At 46.1% G+C, this 12,176-nt stretch overlaps 1 protein-coding gene across 2 annotated transcripts in view; it reads right to left on the bottom strand.

Moving 5' to 3' along the window:
- MAPKAPK5 (mitogen-activated protein kinase-activated protein kinase 5) overlaps positions 1-12,157 on the bottom strand; it is a 21,594-nt gene extending 9,437 nt beyond the window's left edge. For both annotated transcript variants that reach the window (XM_010156393.1, XM_010156392.1), the window contains exons 1-7: positions 12,122-12,157; positions 7,837-7,910; positions 6,492-6,567; positions 5,469-5,566; positions 3,871-3,979; positions 1,220-1,309; positions 531-626 (exon numbers count right to left, since the gene is read on the bottom strand). In XM_010156393.1, coding sequence (XP_010154695.1) covers positions 531-626; positions 1,220-1,309; positions 3,871-3,979; positions 5,469-5,566; positions 6,492-6,567; positions 7,837-7,910; positions 12,122-12,157 — 579 coding nt within the window. The remainder of the gene's footprint in view (positions 1-530; positions 627-1,219; positions 1,310-3,870; positions 3,980-5,468; positions 5,567-6,491; positions 6,568-7,836; positions 7,911-12,121) is intronic.
- Positions 12,158-12,176: the final 19 nt, after the last annotated feature.

The raw sequence follows: 12,176 nt of genomic DNA, 5'->3' as shown, positions 1-12,176 counted from the left end.
AGGGAAAGCGGCACTAGAAAGAAGAGCTTGTCTGTAATTATAGATTATGTTGTAATGAACACTGACCAGGGGCCCAGCCAAGGTGAAGAGGTAACCCTCCAGCACCACCCCCCGAGCAATTGCCCTTACAGAACCTTTTTGTTCCAGCCTAGTAGTTTTTAATGTAATCTCGAAGGAACCTGAGCTGGAAGAAGGATTGCAAAGCAGGGACTTTTTCAAACCAACTGTTTTAATGCAGTTAAAGGCCAATTGTCAAAATCCTGGGGTCGTCTCACCGGTGAGGGCGGGCCTGGGAGAGCCAGGAGGCATCAGCAATAAGTCAGTGCTAAGAACAGAGCCTGGGAAATCTGCCTCAGGATCTCCTGTTGTGCTCTACCTTTGAAGGTGGCTACTATACAATTACTTAAGACTCCTGTGTCCAGAAGCCCTTAACAGGACAGCAGAGGCTTTTAAAATGCCATGGTTATTGAGGTACAGGCAATAAAGATTGCGATTCCCCCCTCTAGCCTAGAACTGTAATCCTTTGTTACCTGAGGTGCCACGTAATACGGAGTGAACTGTGGTGTCATCAAGTCCCCTTGGTCTACTTTGGCAAATCCAAAGTCACACAACTTAACAGGCGCATCCTAAAACAAGAAGAGGCTTCATTACAAAATCTCATTGTATCAGCTTTTCTAACACACGTTTCTCACCTTGTACTCATCCTACCTTTGTCACACCCCCTCCTTATATTTATACCCTTACCATTCCACAAGGCAGCTAAAAGGTTATAAATTTATCTTTGAAACTATCATTTTGTTTTTCTGGGTCAAAAGCAGCCCCCCTCTCAGATCTGGAAAGCACTAAGGACATTGTAGGGGGTCACTGCTTAAGAGGGTGGTTATGGGCAGGAGAAAGAAACAGGCAAGTGCCTGGATACACCAAGGCACCTAGAATGGATCTTAGAACATCTAGGGAGGAAGTGTGGCAGAGCAGATGACCTCAGCAAAGCAGGATTCCATGCTGAGGCAGAGAATCCGACCCCTACTGAACAGCAGCACCATGGAGAAGCTGTACTCCAAGCAGATCAGAGTAAGAAAAAGCACGAAGCCAAAAAAAGTCATCAATTTCTGTCACCAAAACATTGCATTAATCTAATTTTACAACTGTTCTGAAAAACACCATTGAGCCATTTTACAGAATTCAGCAGTGGAGAGAGAATACCAAGTCTTCATCTTACCAGAGAGTTGTCCTTGAAGAGGAGATTCTCAGGCTTGAGGTCTCGATGTGCGATGTTTAGTGAGTGGCAATGCTGCAAAGCCAAAGCTATCTGAAAGAGGGCACAACAGATCAACTACAATTACAGAACTCCTCCTTTGGCCTGGACAGTTATTTTAGCCACTGCCAACACAGCTTAGACCCCAAACATTGTCATTCCACGTGGGTACAATCCTGGGCCAAGACAAGCCTGGCCACGCTGCGTAACAGCGCAGCGAAGAGACAACGGGAAAATTAAACCAAACTATGCAGTTTGCTTTGAGCAAGCAAACATAAAATAAGAGCTAGGTTGTACTGAGCATCCCCACCATCTTCGTTTGACTAACTCGAGGCGTTATTTGCCCCCCTCCTAGGAGTGAAACGGATCATGACAGTGTCCTTTTATATGCTGTGCCAGGCCTACAAGGTCACTACACTTCTTGCACGCTCTCCAGCAATGACATTCTGTGTTACAGTCAACAGCGAGTTCTCGCTTCAATGCCTTATTGCATTTGTTACTGACTTCAGAGTCAACATTCAGGCAGTTTTATTCTTTAATTCTTGATGGTGCTGCCTGCAGTTTACTCTTTTTGTGGGATATTACACAGAAATGCATGACTTGATTCTTTCAAAGACAGCTTCTTACAAGGCTGTGGTTTAGAAACCTGTAACCCAGTCATGAAAGCTCTACAGACTGTATGTTTGAAAATGCAATTCATTTAAAGGAAATCAAAGCATAAACAAACAGCATTATTGAAACAAACGTCAGGCAAAGCCGCACGACTATTTGAAAGTATTCCTATTGGCTTCCGAAGGCTCCTACCCAAACACAGCACCCTGGGAGGAGCACCGAGTCCTTAGAAGACTGCAAATTACAGTGACAAGAAAACATCAGTGTTAACTTCGCTCAGAAACAACCACATTCCCAGAGAAAGCAAGGTAGCTTTGGGATAAGTTTTTAACTATCGCTGGGTACAAGGAACTAAGACCTGAGGCTCAGAACAATCGTGAAGAACCGCTGTTCAAACATCAAAGCAAAGAGTTACCTGGGACATGAATAACCCAAGTGTACAAACAGTCAGAATTCAATTCCAAGTCTTGTCTTTTGGTATCGTTTTAAAAGATTTTCCCAGTGTGTTAATCCTGGAGACTGCCTGGCATTGTCAAAATCAAATGGGGCAAGGACATGAAAACAAGATTAATAGTGTAGTTCTACCTAATTTCTTTGTTGGATGAAACCAAAAAGGGAACAACACAATTAGCATTTCATTAGAAACACGTCAGAGCACAAGGCAGAAAGTAAGATGAAATTATTTGTCCCTCTTTTTTGCCTCAGTACCAAACATCATCTCCCATCTTAGAGGGAAGCAAGTGAGTGGGATATGGCTACGCTGATAAACAGTCACATCAATTTATGACAAATGCTGAAATATCTTGTCTCATACTTTCTTTCCCTTACTCACTGCAGTATCACTGCTGTGGGAGCTGGTCATTTACTGACTGGTATCTCCAGCAGAGCCCCTCACCTACAGTTCACGTATATTTTGTTTGGAATGCCAATATAACCTCTGCAAGCAGCAAGTGATGGCAACCCTGGCCCTCGGCTTCAGGCCGTGGTGCCAATTCCCACGCAGAAGAGCTCAGCCATTTGGTCAGCAAGATCCTTCTGCCTTGTGGTTCCTCACAGCAATCTGCTGGTCCACTGCTGTGGCTCCCTAGAAAGGCCATCACAACTAAGTCTTTCCTGCAACCCCCCCATTAATCCAAGCTTTCTGACTGGGGACCACAAGTCATCCAACGGCTTGGAAGTGAAAGGGACCAAGTTCACCCCAGAACCGAGAGGAACTGGCACTGCACGGAATGCCATGGAGGCGCTTCTGCTTCATCATCCTGCCTGCTCTAGGAGGATAGAAGCTAGTCACGCCAGATGCACTGCTCAGCAATAAAGAGCCTGACGGACACCAAAAGCTCTAGTAATAAATACTGTGGAGGCTATAAAACACAAGTCAAGAGTGAGTTGTGTAATGGAGAGGGAAAAATGACATCAGAACAAGCAGCACAGAAAACATGCATTATAGTGGTACATTCCTCTCTTATTTTCCATGATAGGCAGGACTTCCGTAAAACCGAGTACAGAACCCAGCTTGAAAACCACCGGCCCAGGACACATGTGGGTTATTGTCTGTGATCCCGCCCCAGAGGAGAGAGAAGCGCCAAGTCTGTGTCATGGCCAAGAGCGATTCTCAAACTGGAGCTCAGGACCCCACGGGGTCTGGGGAGAGCCTGTGAATTCTTGGAGGTCACGCTTTCCCAACAACAGCGAGGGATACAGCAGGAAGATCGAAGAAAAGAGCTCTCTCTGGTGAGGTGTCCTGTAGACCAGGTTAGGAAAATCACTGCTAAGGACAGCAGAGACACCAGGATCCCACCCAGATGAACTAGCCCACACCTTCAAATTCTTTGCTTTATTAAAACTTTGGCATTGTCAGGTTATAACAAAGCAGGCAATGATCATCGGATCCGAACTGAGGATTATTTTTGCTTCCTTTTTTCCCACCCCCCCACCCCAAGAAATTGTTAAATACTTTAGCCATTATCATTCATGGATTCGCTTATACATGGGGGTTAACTTGCCTGCTTTGTTACTTGGCTTGCTTGCTTCTCAGTAAAGTGCCGGTGCTGGCTGATTCTGTGAAATAGCTCTCCCCCTTCCATCATCTCCATTACAATTAGGAGCCGAGCCCTGTTCAAAAGCATTTCATTTTGTTATATTAAAAATAATCAAAAAATAACAGAATTGCTAAGCTAATAATGCACACTTCATAGCTACTGATGCAGGCCGAGAGACATACACTTGCTTCTCCTACAGTGGTTAGGGCTATTTTGGTTCCATAATTCTGCCTTTAAGCCTAGAAGCTGCAGGATTTTCTGGCTACCAGCACAAACTGATTATCAGCCAGGAATCTATAGTTTGCTCATCACGCTGGGCTCCCACATCCGGCTGGAACAAACACCACGGACATGTCTACATGGATGCATTCAGACAGATACATGCAAGCTCCACCCACGCTTTCCACCAGCAAGGCCGTTTGGAAACCATCCCGACAGAGCAATGCAGAACTCTTGTCCTCAGAGAATGATAGAGCAGGTAGAGTTTTGCATTCAACAGGCTGAAGAGCTTCCAGGCTGGAGCTGGCCTAGAGCACAGCATCCACCTGCCTGCACCCACCCTCGCAGACAGGCCCACCTGCCTAGCTCGCTGCCTGCGCACTGAAGATGTTCACCGCAGCTTAGAAGCAGAAGGTTGAGGAATTATCTTTAACGTTTTTAAGTCTGGATACTCTACTGTACGTCGTGACTTCAATATACAGTTTTATTGCCATAATTATGACGGACAATGAACAGGAGGCACAGAGAAAAGGACTGCTAGATCCTCAAGAAGCTAACTTCTAGTTCTTCTCGCCACACAGCAGAGTCAGATACAAGAAGCTAACTTCTAGTTCTTCTCCCCACACAGCAGAATCAGATACATCAGAGACTAAACACGTCTTAGCTCCAATTCTCCCAGCTCTCATTTTGTTTTTCTCAACTAATACCCAATTAGAAGACCCTTTTATCCCAAGCAATGTTAACGTATGAAAGCAGCAAGTTTTGCTGAGTTCATTATAAGCAGGACAACGTATTGAGAGTTTACAGGGCAGAACCCAGTATTTTTAAAAACAATTCTTTCTTCTTGTTTTTAAAGAAGACTGGCACTCACTTTCCCAGTGACTCACAGGCATCACCACCACGTAAAAGGATCTCACTTCGGATTCTAGGTACCAACAGAAGTCCCACATCCAATCCTGCTTTAACAATGCTTCAAAAGCAGAAGGAGCTCAAAGGTTACAATTCAACTCAAGCTACTGAAGCAGTATCAAAGCAGGACAGAAGCTAACACGCCCTCCCAGACAACGCAGGTATTGCAGACTGAATTAATGAAAGACCTAAGAAATGAAGATGTATTCAAAACCAGTAGTGAAGGATGCAAATTCATTCAAATATGCCAAGGTTTGGGCACTGACAGGGGAAAAAGCAAGCGTTGCTTAGTCTGAAGTATGAATATCGTATCAGGAACCCCCTATAAATATTCATCGTGGTCACGTGGTGATTAAAACCAAGCAAACTCCACTATACCTTGGCCTAAACACGGAAAGCAAGCTGTGGGAACGAACCACCCTATGTAATCTTACCTTGGGCTGGATTCATGTGGGAACTGCACACTGTTAGCATAAACTTCAATAATCTGAACAATATTTGGATGTGTTGCACACATCATGTGCAGACGTACCTTGAAGAGAAGAAACGTTACTGTACACAGTGACATACACTTGCTCCTCCCTCTGCCCCCAAAACTACAGCTCACATGAGCCCGTGCACTGCCAGCTGTGCTCGGCACCAGTCACACCAGTGTACACATGCCACAAGCGTTCCTAGGAGTGACCAACAGCCATTACGCTACTTACACTGAGCAAGACAAGAAAGATCACACATTACCAACCTATTTCTTACAGATCAGGGAATCAAACCCAGCAGAGGTCCAGAAAAAGCCCAATCTTTGATTTCTTTGTGTTTTTAAAATTAAAGCTGGAACTAGCTTTAAGGGAGCAACAGAGATACAACCGAGACTGAAAATTCATGACTAAAGCCTGAAATTCCAGCATCCAGCTCCTTTTATGGCCCAACAATCTAGCACTCAGAACAGGTGAAACCTCATCTCCGGTTCCAACTTTCTGAGACAGGCAACTAAGGAATTTTCCCCGGTTTAAAGATACCTGAGCTGCTAAATCAAACCGAGGCTTGATGCCCTTTGTAAACAGATTATTTTTCCCTGGGAATTTTACCTGAGAATTTGCTCAGTCAGAAGAAATGGAAGTGGCCTAAACCTTGAGGGCAATTAACATTCCTTTCACTTTGACGACCACCTGAAGGACTGTCCATCATTTTCATCAGACTGACAGTTTGGTACCTCGGCATGCTCTTGCCAGCCACGGCAAGTCACACACAGCATCAGTGAGCTCATGTAGTTCCTCACCCTCTAGGAACCGAGCACAGCAAGGAGAGGCTCAACCCCAAGGAATCTTGCAAAGCAAGATCTGCAGAACACATGGGGTTTGGGTCGTTTTGGAGTTTCTTTTAAACCCTTGCAACAATTCACCAAAAGGGTGAGACTTGGCAGCGTGTGAGAAGGCAGACAGTACAAACAGGAACTGTACCTCATTTCTAGCTTTTGGACGATCAAGAAGGATTTTCAGTGCAAAGCGTTCTTGAGAGGATTTTTTCACGCAGACTCTGGTATTACAGCAACAGAATTATTCAGTCAGCAAGAATGTTAAAGAGACACTTCAAGTAATTGATCTGTAGTTACGAGTTTGCTCTCCACGTGGGAATTAACAGGAATGAATGCCCACAATCTGGAACATACAGGGCACCTGTCACCACAACCCAGCTTGAAAGCCTCAGTTTTCAGCTTTCCACAACAATTAAATTGGGTATGTAGAAACACCTCATACAAAGGTATTATTTCCAGCAAGGCAGAAAGTACTTCAGAGCAACGGGTAACTGCAGACAAGCAGAACGCGCTCCAGACATTCAGCCTCAAGAGGTACTTCTGATGAAAAAACCCAAACCACACAGTGGCAGCCCGAATATCTCCCGGGGAGGGCGCAGTCCGCAATAAATGAATGGCAATCCTTGTTTTAGCAAGGCCACCAACTGCGCCGCACACGTTTTTTCTCTCTTTCCCCCATTTAACATGAACAATTGAACTGCGTCAGAGGGAAGGGCCCACATACTAACAGGCAGCTAAAAGAATAAAAAGCAAAGGGATATTTTAATAAAGATCAGAGGCAACACAGCAACAGAAAATGAATGAGGAGAAGCCAATTGCCTGGACGGGGAGATAAATGGTGGCAGATGACAATCACCCTGCCAAGCGCCCAGAAACAGAGAGGCGCAGGCATTTGTTTTCCAGCACTTGCGCAAATTCCTGCTCCCAGAAGGGAGAGTTCTTGTTGAAAAGGGACGTACGCTCTGCTTGACAGAAACCGTCCAGTTCCCGCAGGGGCTAGAAATTCACGATGGACAAGTCTGGAACGAGATGGAGAGCTCGTGGCACTATCTGCTTTGGCCTCACATGATGACGGGAAAAAATAGCTGGTAAAAATAGCTGCCGGCTGCGGAGCGCGGATGATGTGATGACACCGTAGATGGGAGCAGCGACCTTTGCACCGCACTGACACTGGGATCAAAAGGACAAAGGTGTCGGAGCAGAATTTTCGGCTGTCGCTGTTTCACAACCAACTCTTGTTCCCACTTTGCTTTGGGAATACAGCAGTGAAACAGGACAAGGCAGGGAGGCGAGGAGGGTTTTGCGTCAAACATAAGCCATAAAGGACAATACCTCACTCGCACATCACCTACGACCCGCATGGAGCACAGAGACATTTATTTGTTTGTAAGAGTCTTGCACGATAATCACCATTAACATACACACTCGCTTCTCCACAGCTAACGAAACAGGCCGAGATTACACACAAATCCGCGGGGGCATTGTCTTACCTAACAGGACCACTGATCCCAGCTCCCAGCTTCTGAGTCCAGTTTATGTTGTACTCCTCTAAAATGGAAGTTTCCTATTCAAGAAGGAGCAGGGGGAGGGGAAAGAAATAAAGAAAAAAAAAAATTACTATATCCCTTACCCAAAAAAAGCAGCTCAACAGACCTGATCTGCAAGATACCTGAGCAGAGGAGCCTGCTTTGGAGTTCTGCTTCAGCTGGGAAAATAAAACACGAATACAACTGCTCACACAGTAATACAACCCAGTTTAAAACGATTTCTGTGCAGCTCAGGCTGCTCACCCTGACATTCTGAAACAGGATTACTGAGAACAGTAAATGGGATCTTGTGCCTTTAACACAAAAAGCATATCAAGGGCACTTTTCTCCCCAGACTCTTAAATCCAGCTTTCTCTCTCTAAATGATCCATCGCAACTGAATACAAAGGCCCAGTTACAGCATTATTATGTACTTTTTGGTCAGACAGTACAGTAGAAAATGACTTTATGGCTTTCTTAGGGTTTTCAGACCTTTGGAATCACTATACTGTAAATTAAACCTTGCATGACTAGTTTTAGCTTGTCTGACAATGAACCAGGCTCATGTTTATAATCCTTTTATCCAACTCCATATAAGCAGGGTTTGGTTTTGTTATGACACAGCATGGGTGCGATCACGCTTAAACATGTCACAAGGCGGGACGCAAACGCAGCTTCAGAGCAGAGCGTTTTCATGAATGCCGTGTGCTGTCGTGACGCAGACGGGGACGGAGCAACAGAGCAGGGCTGAAGGGGGGCAACGTCGGCTGCAAACTCAACTCAAAGTAAATTCTGCCTTGGTTCTTCTATGGACATTGCCACCCGTGTTCAGGATCACCTTGCAGAAAGCCAAGATTTCTGATAAATTGCAAGAAAAGGAGGTGGTAACAAAAGCTGGAACTGGAGAAGCTTAAACAAGGAGGTAAAACACTTCCTAAAATGCACTGAAAACAAATGAAGAGTCCACCTCTTGCACAGCACCTTTATCCTGATCAGGTTCTCCCCTTCTGTTAAGTTCAAAACATGCAGCATTTCAGGAATCGCTCGTGCTACAAATTACAAGGGAATGGAAAACTCGTGCTCCCAACACAGTGAAAACAGCAGTCCCGGTCCCAGGATCACCGGCTTCTGCTGCAACAGTCATGGATTAACACCACTGCCAGGCTGGAGCCAGACCCCGAACCCCATGGATTGAAAACAAAGCAAGAGAGAAAAGCTGATATTTAAGGCAAGATTTGAAGGGATTAGAGAGAGCAAGAGACAGATAGGAAAGGAAGAATTGCCTTTTAACGCCGTCACGGTGGGTGTTACATAGATCACAAGTGACGAGCGTGAAAGGTGCAAAGGAAAATGTTAACGTTCACTGGAGGTTTCACGAAGGGTTGGAAAAGAAAGGGGAAGAAAAGCATAGCGGATCACACTTGGTCCGTTGTTCTCCAGTCGGAGCTCAAAGAAACCTTCTTATCAATTCAACTAGAGTTTCACTTGTGAGAAGTGTAATAGGGAAAAGCTAGCTCCATCTTCCTGATGTTCCGACGCAGAGAACTGAAGGCACCCCGGCTGGAACGAAAAGACGATTTCAGAAGAGCGTTAACGAGCAGAGGAAGGGGAGAACCTGCCCAGCGCACGCTTTCAAGATCACGCTCAGAGCTCAAGGTTTGAAGAAAGTCAAACCACTGACCAGAAGCAAATGCCAAACCACGCTGGAGCTGCATCGCACTCAAGAGATAACAATTCCTTGGTATTTTTTATAGAGCTCTGAAGTCTGCTGCGCCTGTTCCAAAACCAGAGAAGGGCCTGCCTGCCCCAAAACTCACCTAACCCTTTCAACTGCACAGGTTGATCTAAAAAAAGATACTGCCTCCACATACAAGCCCCGTCTTGACCAAGCAGTTTCTGCTGCCTCGTGCCACTTCTGCGACAGCACAGAGACTACCTGCTTCGTTCCGGCTGAGCAAGTGGAACAGAGAAGCTGATTAGGAATCGGAAAGTTGGAATGTTTAAGATGTACAGATGGAGAACTGCTCTCTGAAAATACCCAAATCTGTTTCAACTGGTAAGCCGAAGTGCCTTGCCTCTTCATTTAGGTTAAGGTACTGAGGATGCAGGCCACGGAGGGTACAGTATCCTGCACTTAGCTCCACACCTGGAGAACAAACTGCTTTACAGCAGCACCGCTGCACGGCACTGAACTCAGAGACTGGCTGACAGGTCAGCTGGAACTAATCTGCTGCGGCTGGGAACAGAGGAGGCAGAAGAGTGCCAGGGAGAGCGCTTTCAAAGGAAAAAAAACCAGCCGTTTACTACAGTAAACCTTTTTGCTCCTGCTGTTAAAGGAACTTTAAACTCCCAATCACTCCTGACGTTAATTTCTAGTGGGCAAAGGGAGTAAACTAATCTGAAATTTATTCAATTATAAAAAAGTTCCACGCAAACTTTAAGAGTTGAGTTCTCTTCCACAGCACGATTCCCTTTCGGCAAGCTCAGGCTACCTAAACCAATGGTTCGAGCATCCTCCCACGCAGAGTCAGCAGTCTGGGATGCTAACAGCCTGGAAAGAAAGGCAGGACTGGGATTCCTCCTAGCCTGATCCAGCACATGCTGCTTTCAGACAGCGTTAGGCATGCACGGGGACTGCCCAGGAAAAGCTCAGGCGCTTCTCAGCTTCCACTGAATACCAGTGGGAAAAGGTTTGAAATGAGGTACTTTTAAGAATAACACATACCCACTCCAGCCAGTTAAAAGGACACAGAATGCTACTCAGACAAGCTCCACACATTCAACAAGTGAAATGCCAACAGCCAGCGTAACTCCACCTCCGCTGCTCCAACACGCAGCCTTTCAACCTCGGCTAGCTCGCCTTAAACAGCGATCACTATCTTGAGTCACAGACCTTAAACCTGCAGACACAGGTGAAAACCAACCAGACTTGAACAATAACCAAGCATTTGAGAGAAGAAAAAAAATCAACCGATCAAGGTGCTAAATTACATTTTAGATTCAGACAATGTCTACAACCCAAAGGATCTGCCCACACTCCGTTCTCAGTCAGAACCCCTCCAAACCGAGAGGGGAAGAAGGCAGGTACAGAACTGTCTCACACATCTGCTTCAGCTTTATTTCTTTTGTTTGTAACCCCCCAAGAGCTCTGATGTAGATCTTTACCTTCACCTGAAATACCACAGAAGTACTTGTAAATCCTTCTTTTTTAAAGCCTCCTGGACAGCTGCTTCACCTGCACTGTGCCAAGACCGACAATGAAGCAGGAAGAGACAGTATATAATGTTGGTACCTGATCTTGGAGTTTAATTACAATCTGGGTAGTCTGAACAAGGTGCTTTGACTTCCTTCTACTTTGGGTTTTATTAGTTCAAAGGCATGACTCACAAATTTTAAAATCAATTCAGATTTCAACACGACTGTTGCTACTTCCCTTGCACTGGTTTTTGCCTTCAGTGAGCTTTATAAAGACAAATCCCACAGTGGCAGACAACAGGAAAGGTGGCAAATACCAATATACAGAGTCTTTTAACCTACATCCTTACCGAATTCCTTCATCTTATGAAAATAAGCATCTACGAAAGCATCCAGATTCCGTGACAGCATATGCTTTGCACAAGCCAACGTGCCTGCAGAGTCTTTAAAACGTTGTTTTGTTGTCACTTTATCTCAAAAGGGTTTCCCCAGCTTCTTCAGGAAATCTGCTCAGCCAGGTCACAGAAGGATTCACCAGGAAGCGCTAAGCTCACACACTGATTTTAACTGTAAAAAAGCCTGAATCTGTTCAGCTCCTCTACCACCACTCAAAACACAAACATCCCACACACCAGATTTGTTTTCATGACAAGCATCTGAACAGGAACCCGGAGATGGATTCAGGCAACAGCACTGGCTCCGTAGCTGGGGACTGCTGTGAGGCACGGACCCCAAGCTCTTGGCCATCCTGAACAGCCCCAGTTTTGCTCCCCACAGTCTCAGCACCTTCACACCGACCTCCCAAGGCCGGATCCCGTGGAAGCCGTCTGCCTGCAGCTCCCATGTCCCTGTCCGATGTCTGGACCTTCACACCAGGGCGCTGCAGGGTACGAGCCCGCGGGCAGCCGGGCCCCGAGAGAGGGGCTGTGAGCAGAACCGTAGGCGTCAGAGAGGGGGAACAGGGGCCCCAGGGCTGCCCACCTCCCCTCACAGGACCGGGTACGAGCGGGAGCTGGTGGCAGGGAGACCCCAAGCGCTGCTGCCTCCCGCCTACCTTGATCATCCTGTCCATCTCGTGATCCTCCGACATCCTCCCGCGGGCTCCGGGC

Source organism: Eurypyga helias, unplaced genomic scaffold, assembly GCF_000690775.1.
Source record: "Eurypyga helias isolate BGI_N326 unplaced genomic scaffold, ASM69077v1 scaffold44717, whole genome shotgun sequence".
Classification (NCBI taxonomy): domain Eukaryota; kingdom Metazoa; phylum Chordata; class Aves; order Eurypygiformes; family Eurypygidae; genus Eurypyga; species Eurypyga helias.
The sequence above is the reverse complement of the archived record's forward strand: the minus strand, read 5'-3'. Positions and strand labels throughout refer to the sequence as shown.